The sequence below is a fragment of the Gadus macrocephalus genome, chromosome 8 (genome assembly GCF_031168955.1).
Source record: "Gadus macrocephalus chromosome 8, ASM3116895v1".
Taxonomy (NCBI): Eukaryota; Metazoa; Chordata; class Actinopteri; order Gadiformes; family Gadidae; genus Gadus; species Gadus macrocephalus.
The window spans coordinates 1,616,572-1,635,551 of record NC_082389.1 but is presented as its reverse complement, the minus strand read 5'-3'; the positions used below and the strand labels follow the sequence as shown (position 1 = coordinate 1,635,551).

The 18,980-nt window shown below is 44.3% G+C and overlaps 2 protein-coding genes across 8 annotated transcripts in view; both read left to right on the top strand.

Moving 5' to 3' along the window:
• The window catches only part of tep1 (telomerase-associated protein 1), a 30,774-nt gene extending 28,031 nt beyond the window's left edge, over positions 1 to 2,743 (top strand). Inside the window, 4 exon segments of the mRNA XM_060057983.1 lie at positions 369 to 477; positions 825 to 907; positions 1,391 to 1,495; positions 1,974 to 2,743. Coding sequence (XP_059913966.1) covers positions 369 to 477; positions 825 to 907; positions 1,391 to 1,495; positions 1,974 to 2,093 — 417 coding nt within the window. The 3' untranslated portion in view covers positions 2,094 to 2,743.
• A 137-nt stretch (positions 2,744 to 2,880) lies between these two features.
• On the top strand, positions 2,881 to 18,595 carry LOC132462441 (papilin-like). Of its 7 annotated transcripts, none has more exons than XM_060057985.1 (40): positions 2,881 to 3,196; positions 3,371 to 3,415; positions 4,382 to 4,438; positions 4,642 to 4,701; positions 5,089 to 5,160; positions 5,490 to 5,558; positions 5,644 to 5,715; positions 5,903 to 5,971; positions 6,357 to 6,428; positions 6,551 to 6,628; positions 6,713 to 6,781; positions 6,897 to 6,956; positions 7,060 to 7,206; positions 7,478 to 7,543; positions 7,641 to 7,706; positions 7,822 to 7,890; positions 7,986 to 8,042; positions 8,387 to 8,452; positions 8,968 to 9,018; positions 9,132 to 9,203; positions 9,483 to 9,548; positions 9,667 to 9,732; positions 9,848 to 9,916; positions 10,012 to 10,068; positions 10,373 to 10,438; positions 10,860 to 10,922; positions 11,133 to 11,186; positions 11,294 to 11,359; positions 11,938 to 11,991; positions 12,254 to 12,319; positions 12,527 to 12,604; positions 13,011 to 13,097; positions 13,414 to 13,470; positions 14,004 to 14,096; positions 14,560 to 14,610; positions 14,825 to 14,881; positions 15,756 to 15,821; positions 15,960 to 15,999; positions 16,273 to 16,324; positions 16,577 to 18,595. In XM_060057985.1, the coding sequence occupies exons 1-40, from the start codon at positions 3,194 to 3,196 to the stop codon at positions 17,592 to 17,594; spliced, it is 3,546 nt and encodes a 1,181-aa protein (XP_059913968.1). In that variant the 5' UTR covers positions 2,881 to 3,193; the 3' UTR covers positions 17,595 to 18,595. The 7 variants fall into 7 exon arrangements, with proteins under 7 accessions (XP_059913968.1, XP_059913970.1, XP_059913973.1 ...); XM_060057987.1 differs by having other exon boundaries at positions 2,882 to 3,196; positions 10,863 to 10,922; XM_060057986.1 differs by having other exon boundaries at positions 2,883 to 3,196; positions 9,135 to 9,203.
• Positions 18,596 to 18,980: the final 385 nt, after the last annotated feature.

Here is an 18,980-nt window from a genome sequence, read left to right as displayed (position 1 = left end):
TTTTGATCAGTGTATGCCAATGTTATCAATAAAAAAACATTTGCACAAGGCAAGCCGATGCACTTCTCCATGTTGATAAGAACATTAAAATGAGAAAAATTAATGGGACAAAGAAATCAAGGGATATTTAGCATAGACATTTTTTTACTTGCAATTAATCGTGAGTCAACTGTGGCATTAATGCGATTAATCACGATTAAATATTTGAATCGCTTGACAGCACTAATATATATAGATATAGATATAGATATATTCCATCCATCCATCCATCTCGAAGATGTATCGTACTTGTTTGATGTTTTCTTATTTTTTGGGTGATAATTCATTAATGCGACTTCCTGGTTTCGGCCACCATCTCCTCCCAACAGTTTGTGGTTGGCCTCACGGAGTACAGTGAGTTGTCCTGCACCAATGTGACGCTGCCGACCAAGGGGGAGGAGGGGATCACTTCCATCACTGCTGTGGCCGTGGAGGATGGTACTTCTAAACGATAACGAACCCTAACTAATGGCACCACAGGGAAAGCTTGTTGTGTTATGCTTGTTTATGTGGTAATCGCCGTTGATTCTGAACGGCTCAAAATAGGGCTTGTGATGTGTAGAAAATAGCAATTGCAAGGGCTGTTTTTTACCAGAAATGTCTGCGTTTTATTAAGTTTGATTTGAATACTTTTTTAAAGGACGTCATCATTTGACTATTTATATTTATATTGTAATTATTTAGTTTCAGTGAGTATGTTTGTCGAAAACTATAGGTTTCCACTATGCCTGTGAGCTGTGTATTTCCCAAGCAAGGGAAATGCTGAAGCGTTGTGTTGTTTCCAGGCCTGATCGTGTGCGGAGACGTGGATGGAAACATGTGGTTCAAGGACTCCCTCGTGCTGTCGCCCTGGAGCCCCAGGAGACCGGTAAGACACCTGCTAACACCGGCACCAAAGGCTGTGTGTGTGTGTGTGTGTGTGTGTGTGTGTGTGTGTGTGTGTGTGTGTGTGTGTGTGTGTGTGTGTGTGTGTGTGTGTGTGTGTGTGTGTGTGTGTGTGTGTGTGTGTGTGTGTGTGTGTGTGTGTGTGTGTGTGTCAAAGTCTACTACCACCTTGCCGCACATAAATATATGAATTCGGCCTCTGAAAAGGCTGACAGCCACTGCCATTGCTTAGTTGACGTTCATCTGGTGGTTCAAATCTCTAGCTGCCAGATGAGTGTGAACTACATGAGGTTTCAAATTCAGAGAAAATGTCCCAAAACAAAACCTCTGGCACTATAAGGAAATAAAGAATCAATATGAAATCCGAATCATTTAGTGGCAGCGGCTTTTGGCCAGTGTTGTAGCTTCTGATGATGATGATGATGATGATGATGATGATGATAACGACGGTGTTTTCTGTCCCCAGGCCCACCGCGACAGGATCAGTGTGATAAAAATCACCAGCACCGCCATCATCTCTGCCTCGCACGACCAGACCGTCAAACTGTGGGACAAGATCACCAAGAAGCAGGTACGCACGTTCCGACACAAAATCTGGATTAGGAAGGACTTGGTACGAGAATGGGATTGATTTTATACATTTATACATAGGAAATGTTTGGTTCGATTTTCCTTGCTATTTCGTCTCGCTCTTTCAGTTTACTAACTCTGTTATATCACCTTTTTGTCTGTCAATAACATTTCTCGCCTTCGCTCTGTCTGTCTGTCTGTCTGTCTGTCTGTCTGTCTGTCTGTCTGTCTGTCTGTCTGTCTGTCTGTCTCTCTCTCTCTACCCCTCTCTCTCTCTCTCTCTCTCTCTCTACCCCTCTCTCTCTCTCTCTACCCCTCTCTCTCTCTCTCTACCCCTCTCTCTCTCTCTCTACCCCTCTCTCTCTCTCTCTACCCCTCTCTCTCTCTCTCTCTCTCTCTCTACCCCTCTCTCTCTCTCTCTACCCCTCTCTCTCTCACTCTCTCTACCCCTCTCTCTCTCTCTCTACCCCTCTCTCTAGGTCGGTATGTTTGTGTGTGGAAGCCCGGTTCAGGTTCTGGAGGTCAGCCCACGGTGTCCTGGGGAGCTGGTGTGTGGAGATGAGATGGGCAAAATCTACTTCCTACGCTGGAACCAGTGACACAAACGCAAACACTAACCCTGCCTTATAATGCTTCACTTTATTAATCACCTTTAAATGAGTATGAATATCCAATGCGGCTCAATCAATTTCCTGGCGAGCTTGAATGTAATGGCGTCAATTTTAAGCACTTTTACTAACATGGTGTGCCTTGAAAACTTTAAAATGTTGTCATTAATATATAGGATTTGCGTTCAACAACGTAAGGGAGGAACCCTCAATGTAACCAGGTAGCCTTAAAGGGGTTTTGAAAGTCTACAAATACTTTGCTTTCATTTTGTTTAATTTCATCTTCAAGAGATCAGAACTATGACCAAAAAAGTGGTGTATATTTAATTTGAAAATGAATAAATGCTGTAAAAACGACTTGTGTTGTATTTTGGTCAATTATTCGAATCTTATGTCTCTTAATGCCATCATTTATCAAAAGTACTTGTGTTAAAATTGAATGATCATGTAACCCTTTGTGGTAGGGTAATGACTTAGTTGAATCTGACACATCAAATCTACTATGTAAACATCCCTTATCATTTAATGATCTTATGACCTTGTTATCTGTGTAAATGCTACTGGATTGCTTCCGCCATGATTTTAAATGGCACCATAAATCTTCCTCTGAATAAAATAAATCCAACCAATGGGCACCCTAATGATTTGAATGTTGCGTTTTTTTTTTGCAGGCAGCTCATTTCAAAATACAAATGGTTTTATTGACAATTTACCCCAGTGCCAGCAAATAGATGACGGGGTAGCCTAATATCTAAAACACCGTTCACTCGCTGCACTGTCACGAACGAGAGCTTTGGCCACGCCCTCTCCTTGGACTCTCAGGTGAACAACTATTTTACTCTGAAACTCACAGATCACAGCGAAGGTTAACCAAAGCCCCGTGAAGTCGGACGCGATCGGTGGACGAATCTATTGGTTTCCGGACCAATTCCGCATGGGATCTCTCTGAGAACCGAGCCGACGTCAACCTTTAGAGGAGGTTCATCGAAGTTTGGAAACAATAACGCGAAACAGGCGGTTTAGCCGTCTCCTTGGGCGTCTGAACATAAGAGGCGTTGTATCGACACAACCAGGATACAACGAAGGCAGAGATGGTAAACTATCACATATGACATAACATCGTCACGTTTATCAATTCATGTTCAATTGTCGAGGTGCTTCTGAACGGATTTAGTTGCTGGCAATGCAAGTCGAGCGCTGTCCAGCTGATGAACTCCTCTTGTTTTTGTTATTTGTTTTATTAAACTCTAATTATTTCTGTATTACAGGAGCAGTACAATAATCTGGATTTAGAATGTGAAGAAAGTGTCTCTGTAAGTATTGTAAGGTTTCGACTGGTGTCGTGGGTCTACTCTTTCCTCTGTGTTGTTGTCCTCTTACTCTACATACATATTAAATGTGTAGAAATCCCCACATTTAATAGCAATAATGCGCAAATTGAACATGCAAGTACCTATCATTAATGACGAATGTTCTGTAATGTACTTTTTTTTTTTAGTAGCCATTAGTTCCAAGACTGTATTCTATCTTAGTGTGCTGTTCCATTAGCCTACTCTGACCGTAGATAACAGATGGTGCTCAGTCATTGGGCTACTGCCTGAACAAGAGATGGGGTGCACATTGACTCTAGCTAGGAGGTCTTTTAGTCTGCAAAAGGACACAGTAATAGTTGTGAGGACACTTGTTGAAGTGGAAGCCCATGGTCTAAAGGCCTTGACATGCTAGGGTGACTACAGCATGTAAATAAAGCAGGAACAACCTTAACCATTGTGTGTACACAACACTTTGTTTACTCTCATAATAGTGGTGACAGAACAGTAGAAAAACAGTTCTGTAGGGAAATGAGGCATGGCATGGAAATCGTTTAGATGGTGAACTTTAGTATGTGTGTGAGATAAACAAATAAAACTCTTGAAACTTAAGTGACAGGCCGGATCTCCTGTTTTTAAAGCGGTCGGTGAACTTGCTATGAGTTGGCTGCTCTCAACATATGTTTGAGAAACTCCCTAAAATAGGCCTGGGACGTCTTGCGTATTAACCCACTCAACATCAACCCTTATTAATGGCTACAAATCATTAGGCTATTTGTATAAAATATGTTTTTATGAGACCTTTCAAACCTTTTGCATTGTATTATTTTATCCAAAATATCTATTTGCATACCAGGTGGGATCCCGCTTGAAAAAACTTCCCAGTCTCTTGTCTAAAGTTGTTTTGCTTTTGGCTTTTTTGAGAGGCCTTAATAGTATAAAAGCTGACGAACGGCATTCTTCCTCCAGGAAATAGCTGCACGATTTGGTGGAATGCTCAAAAAGTCCTCCAAACGGGAGCCAACGGTACGTTAGTTTCTAATCAAATTCATGCATTTTATTCTAGAATCGGTAATCATGAATGCTGGTTTAAAAATCTGATTTTAAATATCATTCAACCTTTTTAAGACGTTTTGAGTAAACTTCACTTGAATGTGGCTACTAGATTTCTTTGAGTTTGAGCTAAAATGCTAACATTTAATTCCATGCTCCCTGTTGTGATTTTGCAGGGCAACTTGGTTGACAGTGAGGGTTCAAACAGCAGTGGCGGTCTGAACGATAACACAAAGGTGAGCTATGGAGGAAGCAAAATGCATGGCCAGGCTTTGCTACAATGGTTCACAACTTTTTTGTCGCCTTATGACCCAATATTTAGGCTTGAATATCCATTTGAAGAAAATTCAGAAAAACTGCCTAGAATATCGATGAATGCTGAACAAACACAATATTATGGGATTAGAAATTTAAAATAATGCAGTTTGAGATTGGGAAACTTGGCTTTAAAAGTTAATTCAGTAGATGTATTTGGTTGTCTGTATTGGTTGTCATTTTCATAACTTCTGAGTAAAACCGTAAACCATTCCCTTTAACTGTATCAAGGAAAATGTTAAGTGATTTTAATCAGTGACAAATGAATATTGTGTAGGCTTGATTGGATCTTTATGTCTCTGTTGCAGGAGAAAGGGGGCGTGTTTAAAGGAGTTCTGGGGAAAAGCACCAAGTCTGTGAGGGAAGAGACACCTGTACAGGTGTGTCTGATTACCTCAAACCTACCTTCTTTGTATTCGTAAAGATAGCATCTGGGTCCTTTGAGTCATTTTATCCGAATAGACTGACCAGAGGGAAATATATAGCTTAAACTGAATTTAAATTCGATTTTACCTCTTTTTACATCTTGCCCTTTATTTTCTTTCATTCATTGACAACACAATTAGCTTAATGTGACCTCCAGAGGTTGCTGGCTAATATACAAATGCTGCAAAAGGGAGTGAGTGTGTGTGGGGGTCTCTTTTACAGCCCATTTTAGTGTACTATAAGCTCCGTATCAGGTATTAACGTGCAGATATCGTTCTTCCAGGCCAGCCTCCCGGTCCCAAGCCGGGAGCTCTCTTCCAGTAGTGACAGCCTGAACAAAAACCCATCCAAGGTGACCTTACCTTCCCTCTTATTTGCTTGTTCGAGGTTCTTATCTGTTCATTGAGAATTACTTATTTTGTGACCCCTATATCTAGGAGAAAACGGGAGTGTTTGGGGGAATTCTGAAACGAAGCCCAAAACCAGGTCACAGTCGTTCAGAATCCCAGGTATTATACTCATAGGTTGGACATTGTATATATTTTTTTAACTCTTTATCATAATGTGGCTTTAACACTGCCAGGGTTGGGGGTTCGATTGTGACCGCAGGCCACCCAATGCTCAGAATGTGGACCCTCATGTTATTGTAAGAATCGAAAAAAAAAAAAAATTATAATCATGCTTATTTGTTTGTAGGACAATTTCTCAATGGACGGGGATTTGAACGGCAGCAGTGACAGTCTGTCAGAGAACAACAACCCCAAGGTGTGTGTGTGTGTGTGTGTGTGTGTGTGTGTGTGTGTGTGTGTGTGTGTGTGTGTGTGTGTGTGTGTGTGTGTGTGTGTGTGTGTGTGTGTGTGTGTGTGTGTGTGTGTGTGTGTGTGTGTGTGTGTACATCCATAGCAACAGTCTGTTATTCATAGCAGCGTACTGAAAATTGGACAAAGCCGTGTGATAATGCAGTGTTATGCCCGGTCAAGGCAGTAGTTCTATTCTAGGAGGGTCAGCATTTCCAGTTCGTTCCATAGCCACGGTCCCACCCACAGTCGGAGAGGGGGATGATCACAAATGGAGGTTTTGGAGGGTAACACTGCACCCATTCAAACTTGCATTTTATTCACATGTGATCCCTCAATCTTTCTTTTCTCAGGAGAAGGGCAGCAAGTTTGGGGCCATGTTTAAAAAGTCCAACTGGACCAAAGAACCCAACAGCGCGTCGCAGGTGAGGGTCACTGTATAGGTGCAGTGCTGTTTCCAGGATACTATGCACACATACTCTGCGATTAAATATAACCATGGAAACGATGAATGAATAACAACTCGATGGAGATGTGTTCTTCACAGGAGGACCTGTCTGTTTCTGACGTATCTAGCCAAAAGTCTGGGAGCTCCGATAATCTCTCAGAGGGCAAGGACGGCAAAGTGAGCGCCAACAGATTTGCTTGACCGACTTAATACAATGGTTATAATTTGGGTTTAAACGTTTGTAATTAATTATTTCTGCAGGAGAAGGGCGGGATGTTTGGTGGAGTGTTTAAAAAACCAAAGTCCCTGTTCGCCCGGTCTCAGTCGCGGGTAGGTACTGCCAGTCCACGATGCCAGGGTGGCGTTTGTGTTGTGGTTGTTTCAGAGTTCGGCCCGTTGTCTCCTCCTGGTTCAGTGGTTCAGTGGTTTGTTGTCTCTGCTTCAGGAGGACCTGACCTCAGATCTGTCCGTCAGCAGTGACAATCTCTCAGAGGGGATTTCCAAGGTAACCCAAATCCTAGTGACGCAAAAATGGTATATCGTATTAATATGAGTCAATTACTCAATAAAATGGATTAAAGGCCTTACAACTCAAAGCATTCTTCTAGGCCCGCCTCTCTGTCCAGAGCGGGGACCTTTCAGCCAGTAACGACAGCTTAAACAACAACAAGAAGTCCCCCAAGGAGAAAACTGGATTTCTCGGAGGGATTCTCAAACAAACCCCTAAACCAGGTCACAGACGAACAGAGTCCCAGGTACTACTTTAGGTTACCTAATATATATTCTGCATGACTACGTTTGACATTCAATAGGCCCTTGGTCTGATTCGCGGTCAAATCTTTTAATTAATCAACTGGATTTAATGTTATGGATTATTGGATGAATTTGTCCTTCAGTTTTTTGTGTATGACTAATGTTGTCCAACCTCTAAAATCTCGCTCCTTCAAAACTAAAAACAAAAATATTAAAATAAGGTGTTGTTTCTTAGCAAAGGACAAATTACCAAACCTTGTTGATGTGTTGCAGGATCATCTGTCATTGGATGGAGATTTGAGTAACAGCAATGACAGTTTGTCAGCTGACAACGCTAAGGTAAATGTTATCATGTTTTTAGCTTAGCTTTGTCAGTTAATCAAAAATCACACGATACATAACAACTTAACTCCCATTTGACCCTCTCTTCCTTCAGGAGAAGGGCAGTAAGTTTGGCGGGATGTTTAAAGGCTGGACCAAAGGCGCCAACGACCAGGCTCAGGTGTGGTTTTGCCGCGTGGCGTTCTTGTCTCCAGGCTCTTCTTATATTATGCACATACTCTGCATATATTCAATCCAAATGAATATTAACTCGCTGGACATCGTTTCCCCCCCAGGAGAATCTGTCTGCGTCCGGGGAGTTGAAGGGCAGCGTTGATAATCTCTCGGAGGGGAAAGAGGGCAAGGTGAGCAGAGCCGTACACATCAGGCTAACAAACCACTGGATGACAGAAGTAAGAGAAGGTCCCAGATAACATCTGGATCTGTTTCTTTCCTCCAGGAGAAAGGAGGGCTGTTTAGTGGGGTGTTTAAAAAGAACAAGAGGACCATGTCCGTGGTAAGCAAAGAATTTGTATATTTTCACATTTTCTCTGCTTAATATGTGAACACAAACTCAGCCAGCAGTAGTAAACTGTATAAAAGGTTCTGTAAAGGTTTTGAATCAACCCTGTGTAGATTAGCGACTCACTCCTTTAACTCCTCTCATGAAAGCTTTATTAGTTCGCCCAAACGATACAGGAAACACGTTGTAACTACGCCCCTTCAGGTTCATGATCCGACCCAGGCTCCGTGCCGTCTCCCCCCAGAAGTTCCGCTGGAACGTGATAAAACTGCCGCATCCGACATTAGTAGGACTCAAACGGAGTTGTTTCTATTTCAAACATGTCTTTTCTTCTTCAGGAGGACCTGACCGCAGACTCTGAGCTGTCCGCCAGCACTGACAATCTCGCAGAGAAGACTTCCAAGGTAAACCTTCGTGGATTGTGTGTGTGTGGTTGACGGCTGGTTTAAGCAGCCTCACCTGACCCGACTCAGACTGAGAAGGCTCTGGGGCTGGCTGACTGGTGAGGCTGCTTAAACCAGCCCTGAACCGCACACACACACACCACACCCTTGTCCTACTTTGGTCATGTGACACAAAAACAACGAATGAGTCATATTCTGTAACCCCTTGCTTCAGGGGAGTTTCAGGTGTATGTCATGCATATTAATTAATGACATTAAAATAACACAGAGCGGCATTCATGGATGGCGATGGCATGTCACAGACTTCCTCTACATTGCAAACAAATAACAGACACTGCAAAGAAGGAAATAGATAGGAAGCTTTTCTAGAAAGTATGAACATCATATAAATACAATATCAGATCTGCTAATTATATATGACATGAATAAAACTTGTTTTAGTTGTGTTGTTGGTACTGTGTTTCTGAGGGGAAAGTGTCATGACCGTTTGCGGTGCTTGTTACCTTCGGCTGTAGGGCGGTGTTATGGGCAAGATCCTGAAGAGTCCCTTCCAGTCCTCCGCCTGGGTAACTGTCAGCCCCGGGGGGGGGGGGGGGGCCTTTTTGTTTCCACAAAGGTCAAACACATAAATTCCATGGCGCACGTGGTTTCTCCTGAGGTCACGTGTTCTGTGTTCCAGCAGGAGAAGAGCGGGCCGCCTGCTGATTCCAGTGACGCGCTGCGTGCAGAGGAAACCCGAGCCAGGAAGCAGGTAAAGGCAGTCCCTCTTTATCATGACCTCGTGGGATACGGGACGAGGCCTCATGGCAAAGTGCATGTCGCCCAACTCACTTTACTCTCCAAAGCCGTGCACCCAATTTACCCTCAACTGGCTTTATTGTTATTGATTATTATCTGAATTTGTTCCTCCGTTTTTTTGTGTCTATGAATAAACATGTCCAACCCCTACAATCTCTGTCCCTCAAACCTGTCGAAAGTATGAAAGGACAGGACAAAGGACAAATGACCCAACCTTGTTGATGTGTTTCAGGATCGTCTTTCATTGGATGGAGATTTGAGTAACAGCAATGACAGTTTGTCAGCTGACAGCGCTAAGGTAAATGTTAGCATGGCTCGCTCTCCTTCGGAAGGAAATGAGGAACTCTAGGACATGGAATGTCCAAAGACTTTGATACATAGCGACTTAACTCCCATTTGACCCTCTTTTCCTTCAGGAGAAGGGCAGTAAGTTTGGCGGGATGTTTAAAGGCTGGACCAAAGGCGCCAACGACCAGGCTCAGGTGTGGTTTTGCCGCGTGGCGTTCTTGTCTCCAGGCTCTTCTTATATTATGCACATACTCTGCATATATTCAATCCCAATGAATATTAACTCGCTGGACATCGTTTCCCCCCCAGGAGAATCTGTCTGCGTCCGGGGAGTTGAAGGGCAGCGTCGATAATCTCTCGGAGGGGAAAGAGGGCAAGGTGAGCAGAGCCGTACACATCAGGCTAACAAACCACTGGATGACAGAAGTAAGAGAAGGTCCCAGATAACATCTGGATCTGTTTCTTTCCTCCAGGAGAAAGGGGGGCTGTTTAGTGGGGTGTTTAAAAAGAACAAGAGGACCATGTCTCGGGTAAGTGTATTTAGCAAACTCCGCTAGCATTAGTAAACTATTATGGATCTCTAAAGGCTTCAGATCAACACCTTGTGGACTAGTCGCTGTAGAAATGCACTCATCAAACTCTCCTCCCTTCTTCAATAAAATATCTCCGTAAAAAAATTGGAAACAAGGCGTAACCACACCCCTTCAATGACATGTTCCCGCCGAGGCTCTGTGCCATCTCCCCCCAGAAGTTCAGCTAGACCATGCTAGTTCGCTGGAGTCAAGTATTGGTGTGAATCAAACTGATAGTCGTTTTTATTACTTTCTTCTTCAGGAGGACCTGACCGCAGACTCTGAGCTGTCGGCCAGCACTGACACGCTCGGAGAGAAGACTGCTAAGGTATCCCTTCGTGGATTGTGTGTGTGGTTGACGGCTGGTTTAAGCACCCTCACCTGGGCCGACTCAGACTGAGCAGGCTCTGGGGCTGGCTGACTGGTCAGGCTGCTTAAACCAGCCATCAACCGGGCCGGTTTGAAGAGTTTGATACCTTTTTACTCTCTAAAGCAGTGAAGCAGTTTTAAGATAAAAAGGACCAAATAGCACTACATAAGTTTATACTTATACAATTACCCGTTACTGATAATATTAATGAATAGTAGTATTTATTGTTTATTTGTCGTATATAACATTAAATTCATATTATCCCACTTATAGTTTGTTGACTTTGTATTACTACAGTAACACTCACATTACTTAAATAATGTTAGTTTACTCATTCTAATAATGTAACCTATGATATTTGTTTGGGTGCATCTTGCAGCAGAACAGCTCAAACTCTGATGGTGAAGAGGAAACTACAGACCCTCAATCTGGTCACAAACAGGTTTGTAACTCTACCTTCTCTCTGCAAAACAATAACCAGTACCAGTGTTCCAGTTACTGCTTAGAATCTTGTTTGTCCCCATGGGCCTCATTCAGCCGTCGGCCATCTTGGTTTACGTTCCACATTCCGCTCACCCGTCCAGGTCGCATTTAGAGCCAAGATGGCAGCTAGGGGAATAAGGCCCAATTCAACCCCGTTGTTTGATTTCAGAATAAGCTCACAGGTGCCATGATGAACCTCAATCCGTTCTACTTCGCCAACAAGGTGAGAGACCCACTTGTTGTGTTCGCTGTTGCTGCTGTTGCTGTTATTATTGGTTAGCTAAAATGATAGGACACCAAACAGTACAAAACCGTTTCCTCTTTTGTCAGCACTACAAGCACCCCGGTTCTGACGAGGAGCCGACCGCTGACGAGAAGACCTCCAGCAACAAACAGGTGTGTGTGTGTGTGTGTGTGTGTGTGTGTGTGTGTGTGTGTGTGTGTGTGTGTGTGTGTGTGTGTGTGTGTGTGTGTGTGTGTGTGTGTGTGTGTGTGTGTGTGTGTGTGTGTGTGTGGCGGGGATTCTAGAAGTTTCCATAGTGATAGCTGATGTGTTTACTAATCTTTTTTTATTATTATTTAATAGATTATAACCTAATCTTTTTAAATGTATTATTTTTATGTGCGAAATAAAGAATAAACATTTATTATGATAATGGCATAATATTAGTCTGTAAAATGCCACTGTATCAGCGGTATACTATCTTGTATAACGCAATGATAGACGACAATGATGTGTAAGTGTAATTTCGTTTGTAATAAAATGTACGCATTAGTTCATTGTCAGGCACAGACCTACAAGGAAGTGAGTTGAAATCATGACGAGCGCATACTCCCCCTGGCCCACCACAAGACTGGGATGGTGGCGCCCGGGGCTGGCTCAGCTGTTGAATCATAAGAAGAAACTATAAACACAAAAGGCTTCACAAAATACTTTTGAATATCACCAAAACAAAGTACTGATTCCCTTGTAGAGCTCCGTGGCGGGTGCCATGGCGATGATGAATCCATTCCGTTCGGCAACTAAAGTAAACACTGTTGGTGTATTAGTCTGTTGGTGTATTAGGGCTAATACGGTTCAAGGTTCTACAAAATGGTGGTTCCCTCTTTTCACGTTCGATAGTGTGGTGGTGCTTCCCTGCTACTATAGCACTGGTCAGTGTTGGATTCTTTCTTTCCCGGTGGTTGTGAAATCAAACAGAAAGTGGACATGGACCAGGCATCTCGTGCTAGTCACCGCCGCCGCCGCGGGAGCTAACAGTTGGGTAACGCAATGTGTCCTCTGTGCAGAAGGACGTTGGCCAAGCAGAGAACAACAAGGAAGTGGAACAGCAAGGAGAAGAGAAATCAAAACTGGTCAGTCTATTATTTGCATTATTTGCGTCATAGGTGACTCACTCTCCCCCTCTCACTCTCACACCCAGTGAGACCGTCGACAGAAAGCCTCCCTCTGCACTGAGCTCTCTGATTTTGGACCCACTGAGCTACCGTAGCTGCCCCCTGGCCAGCTCACTCAGCCACTGTGTGTAACCCAGCTGGCGTGCTTTGTCTGTCGGCTCACAGGTCAAGAGCGGTCCCTACCCCCGGGAGAGAATGGACCGATCCGGAGCACAGTCCGGCCCCGTAAAACCAGCCAAGGAGGTAGGAACATAGCCCACAGACAGACAGACAGACAGACAGACAGACACAATCAGTAAGGACAAACGTTCCGTTTGTTTTGTGGTGCTTCACTTTTACTGAAGCACTTGCTATGCATTGGGTTCTTTTGAAATTCAAATACTTTACCGTCCCTCATGCGTCAATTTAACCAGGCAAAACTCAAGACAACAATCATGCACATAGTCCTATAGGCATAAGACAGCATACAATATCAATCATACACATAGACCTATAAAAAAATCAAGTGAATATTTAACTCAGACACCCACAGACTGTCTGTCTATATCAACAGTTGTCATTTGAAGGATTCCTCCCAATCAATCGCTTGTCCATTACCCTATTAGACCTGTATTGTTTTAAGTAAAACTTTTATGTTTTTCTTATTCAGAACCAATCAGATGATGAGGTACTGACCGACCGTGAAGAAGGCAGCTCTGTCGGGGGCGAGGACGTCAAACCGTCGGGCACCAAAGCAGTGAGTCATCCTCACCGGACGCTACTTTTTCATAATTTAGAGTACGTTTTCTAACCAGATATGGTTGTCCAGGTGTACTGGAAACCATTTCACATGCTGCTACGACCACTGCTACCGCTTCTACTTCCCTGTATCGCTTCCATTCCAATGACATGCAAATGGATGTTAGGCTCTCTGACGTATTGCTTGGGAGGTTTTTTTTGGCTTGCCAAAATAAATGCTTCTCTTGTGTTTATTGGACCTTCTGTGATTCGGTCAGGTGACCCTGTATTACTTTGGGAGATGCATTGATGTCATGTGATCTATTTATTTTCAGGCCAAAGTGAAAAAACCAAAGCGCCACAATCCGTTTATGCCACGTGTTTCTGACCAGGTACGTTTCACCCCATTTGTTCATACTTCCTGAAATTGTTACCGGGATCTTTTATTCTTTATAAACGTAGTGAGAAGAACAGCGCTGAACCAATCACCGTCTCAGGGTCCGTTGAAGCATGGGTCATGTGATCACTCTCCCTGTTCGGTTATGATTGGTGCCGGGTGACGTCACTCTACCGTGTCCGCGGACGGTCGGCTAACTTTCACCAAGAGAACCACACCTAAAAGAGCACCTAAAAACCCCACCTAAAGAGCATCTAAAAACCCCACCTAAAAAGCACCTAAAAACCCCACCTAAAAAGCACCTAAAAACCCCACCTAAAAAGCACCTACAAACCCCACCTAAAAAGCACCTACAAACCCCACCTAAAAAGCACCTACAAACCCCACCTAAAAAGCACCTACAAACCCCACCTAAAAAGACAACTTTGGCTTCCACACCCCGTTGACGCTAATGTTTTCGTTTGAGGTGCGGTTGTCTTTGAGTCATATTCAAGGAATGCATCATGGTGTCTCCCCTCTCTCTCTTAGGCCCCATCGGACGACGAAGGCCTGAACGAAGACGAGCCCTTGAACACAGAAGAAGGGAATGCGGTGGAGGAAGGCAACGGGCAGGAAGTGGGGGTGTGTACTGGAACCTCTCGCTCCATGACGGTGCACGCACCTCCTGACCTCGTTATTTGGAGAGTTTTGTCGTCGTTTAGGAAAAATTGTTTCCATAACGACGACAAGTAAATCCATCCTTAAGAAGCATGTCTGTTGATGTTTGCAAACGTATTTCATTGCTCTGCTGTGAACATTGACATTAAGGCATTCTGTCCCGCCCTCATCCGTGTCTAAGTGTATTTCCATTGGCTAATAATTGTCAAGCTGTGTTGGATTGGTCGTTCTTTCACACTGTATAGATTGAGAGTTTCAAATCATATGGCTGAATATTCATGAGATAGGGTGTTGTGATGAGCAGTATATTACAATGAATCTTGTCGTGATAGTTTCCAGTGCCCATCACAAATATGACTAACATGGTCCTTCACAGCAATATCTCTCGTATAAGAAATGCTATCTCTTTTTTGCCTGTTGCCTTCAGACCAAACCCAAGAAAACGAAGAAGCACAATCCCTTCCTACCCCGGGTCAAGGTAAGACTCATGTGACACCTGTGTTTGGGTTAACTCTTCAAAACCAACACATTTCTGACTCTGTGTGTGTGTGTGTGTGTGTGTGTGTGTGTGTGTGTGTGTGTGTGTGTGTGTGTGTGTGTGTGTGTGTGTGTGTGTGTGTGTGTGTGTGTGTGTGTGTGTGTGTGTGTGTGTGTGTGTGTGTGTGTGTGTGTGTGTGTGTGTGTGTCCCTAGGTTCGACCAAAGAAGAACCCACAGGATGAGCCGACTGCGACTGACAATGCACCTGGGGTAGGGAAACACTTTTGTGTGCAACGGGAAATACCTGCCCTATGTTTAGTTTGAAGAAGTAACCCAACTCCCTATTGTCGCTCTTCTGTGGAACGAAATGGTGTGTGGGGGAGGGGTATCAGTGTCTTACACAGACTGATATACCACTTTTACCCTTTTCTTTTTATACATGAATGATATATTTGCACACATTGTGTGATATCCAGAGCCATCCAAGTAGCTTAGATACAGATCCTTAGCCAAATGCGGAAGTTCTGGAGGTTAAAGCCAAGCTCAGTGACTCTAGTGACGTTGTGTCTTGCTACTTGGCATGCTGTGCACAGGATTCCTAAGCATGCGTCTAGCTAGTCCCTGTAGCTGTCGGATGTACACACACGCACGCACGCATGCGCAAATACATATGCACACTCGCACAAATAACTCGCACACAAATTATTGCTACGCGCGCGCACACACGCGCCTTCGTAAGCCTTGGCTCTAACTCGGATCCTACTGGGCTGTCGTGTGCGGCCACTCCCTGAAAACCGATCACGCTCTGCCATCAGACGTCGACCTACCGGCATTGTCCTCTTAGAGACAATCAGTCACTGTGTTTCCCACCAGTCTTGTTCTGCTTCGTGTTTCTCCACACCCTCCTCTGCCTTTTGTACAAAATAAATACACAAAAGCTGGGCTTATGTTGGCGCTAAAACAACTTTTACTCTTTATCACTTTCAACTTTCTATTTTTCTCTCCTTCTCTTACAATACACTTAACCCAAATCTGATATAATGTTAATATATATAATATTATTTGTAAATACTGGGAAGGAAAATTAATCTCAATCACAATATTTGATGAATTTTTAATTTTTTTCTGTCATTTTTGTCGTCAGAATGAAAGGTCTCTGTTTGACCGCCTGGAAGACTTCCGGATCGGTCCAGACGAATCGAATGATCAGGTGTGTGTGATGTGAACGTGTCAGAAATATGAATTTGTGGCTTTGGAAACTATGGGACGAGGTTTTCTGAGGTTATGAGGTATACAGCAGTGATATAGTTCTGTAGTTCAGACAGTTAATCTTTGCCTTCTCTTGAAGGACGTGGAGGGTCTCATGGAGTGGTGGAGCACGGTGGAACGTAAGACACACACACACACACACACACACACACACACACACACACACACACACACACACACACACACACACACACACACACACACACACACACACACACACACACACACACACACACACACACACACACACACACACACCCTATTAAACATCATTACTAAGGTGGCCTAAGACGTCACAAAATCATCTTGTTGACCACATAATAAAAAATAAAAAAAACATTTTTAAAATTGTCCTGATTTCCTGTTGTCTTTCCTCTGCTGTGTTTATTCAGAATGGGAGGACATGCCCAAAGAGGATGACATGACGGAGAAGGAAGAGGCCAAGTAAGACAGGAGTGTGTGTGTGTGTGTGTGTGTGGTAGGGCTCCCAAACCCCTAATGGGAACAACAATAAAAGCTACATTATCGATATAAATAGTTTGTCTACGGTTGGAGACTGCTGCAGCTCCTCTCATCGATTTTATTTAAAGACTCATCTTTAGCTCTCTCTGATACACTGACCGCTGGGGCCGGTGCTCAGCGCAGACCGTCCCCTCTGGGCATCACCATGACGACGTGACCGCGTTCTCCCCGCAGGGCGTTCGCGCTGACGGCGGAGAAGGTGCAGAGGGGCATCCGGGTGTTCAACAAGCTGTTCACGGAGCGCGCCGAGAGCCTGTGGCAGCACGTCCTGGACCTCAACGCCATCGCCGACAACCTGGACCGCTTCAACAAGAAGACCAAGATCGCCCAGATCACGGGCGGCTCCACCAGCGCGCTGGGGGGCGTGGCCACCATCGCCGGGCTGGCCCTGGCGCCCGTCACCTTCGGGACGTCGCTGATCATCACGGCGGTCGGGCTGGGCGTGGCCACGGCCGGCGGCCTCACCTCGGCGGGCGCCGGCATCTCCAACCAGGTCAACAACTCGCTGGACCGCAAGAAGGTGGAGAAGATCGTGGAGGACTACCAGGAGAAGATGGCCGACATCAACAAGTGCATGACCTTCATCAAGCAGGGGATCGAGAACCTGCGTCGGTTCGACCTGCTCAAGATGCGCAAGCACGCCTACAACCGCGACTTCCCGGCGCTGAACAACATCTACGAGGACGGCGCCATGCTGGGCAAGGCCATCCTCATCAACGCCAACGAGATCATGCGCGTGGTGCAGATCGCCAACGTGGCGGGCAGCACGGCGGCGCGGGCGGTGCAGATCGCCAGCATGGCCACGGGGGTGCTCACCGGCCTCTTCGTGGGCATGGACATCTACTTTGTGGCCAAGGACTCCAAGGAGCTGAAGAAGGGCGCCAAGTCGGAGTTCGCGGCCAAGATCCGGGAGGTGGCGGTCCAGCTCCACGAGGGACTGGTGGAGCTGAACGGGATCCGGGACGAGCTGCAGTCCACCACCAGCCACGAGGACCCCGAGGCCGTCCGGGACCTGAACAAACCCGAGGGGGGGGAGGAGGAGGAGAGGAAACCGGAGGAGGAGGAGGAGGAGGAGGAGAAACCGGAGAAGAAACCGGACGAGGAGAAACCGGACGAGGATTCGGAAGAAGATGAAATCGACCGGATCAAAAAGGCGATCAAAAAGGACTGCGAGAGCCGGGAGTATGTTTGACTTCCAGAACTTCCCGAACCTCACATTATTACATTAATGGACGCATTTAAGTTCTTCTAGGCAGGGATTTTCATTAGGACACTTTAAGCATTTGAATGACCATCGTTTTGAAGTGGGTTTTACTTTAGGTGGTTTAACGCTCAAACCTGCTCGCGCCTTGTGAAGATATGCCAATAATACTGTCAGCATAGCTGAGGCCGGATATGCAATAAGAAGATGAGTAACTAGAGTCTGGAGTCTTGCCTATTGGGACTTCATTCAAGCCTTAATTGTTTTGATGATTGTTTATGGAAATTGAACCTTCTTTTTTTAAATATGGACCATGCAAATATGGACTTTAGATCAAATGTGTGTTTATACGTGACATAAGGTTTCGACTTTGACCTTGTATGCTGCTATCTACTTTGCAAAGAAATTTACTTTTAACGGGTCTATGGGTATCTAGTTTATATTTTATTTACGAACCTCTAATGGAGTATTTGTACTGGGTGTAGCGCCTTCATTATTTATAATGTCTTTGATATATTTATAATAAAATGTGAACATATTAATAATTGTAGATCTTTTGTTGGTGTCAAAACTGCTATGCAAGACAATCATCCATGCTTGATATGAAGGACAAATGACTGTCAGTATCCATGATGGTACCTCCCTGTATTCACTCCAAAACACACTTCAACACTGTGCACCTTTTCTAAACACTGTACAGAACATAAAAGAAACAAGACATCTCCCACTTCCTTCAAAGAAGATTTAGCTGATTTCCCTTCATGAACTTTGAAAAAGAGACCAGCCTGTTAAAAGAGCAGTACTCTTTAATGAAGTACTACTTATGATTAATAATAACAACAATCTAAATATCCATTATCTATATCATTCTCATTGAGGACTGCATTTAACTATTTTGGTCTTGATGTAAAACACGTGAAAGGTCACTGTATGTAATGTATTTATTGTTGATTATACATTTCCAGGAATAAAAAATAATATCTACGTTTCAATGTGTCAAATGAAAAAAAAATACTGCTTTGAACGCTGCACACAGTCACCAAACAATACATTTCCTTCTGACTGTTATTTACACATGCTTCGTGTTGACTTAGCATCTTTATTTGAATAGGCTTCTGCATGGGACCGATACGGTCGTTCTAATTATGTCCTTCCGCCACAGGTTTACCTTCACAATCATCCCGACAGGCGTAGCCGAGGCTGGCTTGAAACTCGAGCTTTGTGGGGCAGGAGCTGTAAATATGTAGAGACAAGTCTGGATTTGCCCTGTCTTTAAATACCTTTGTGTGGATGCGTGTTTTTTTTTTTTTGTTGCTTTCGGTCTGCTGGAGTGAAAACAGAAATAAACTCGAGCGACAAATAAAAAAAAATCTTTAT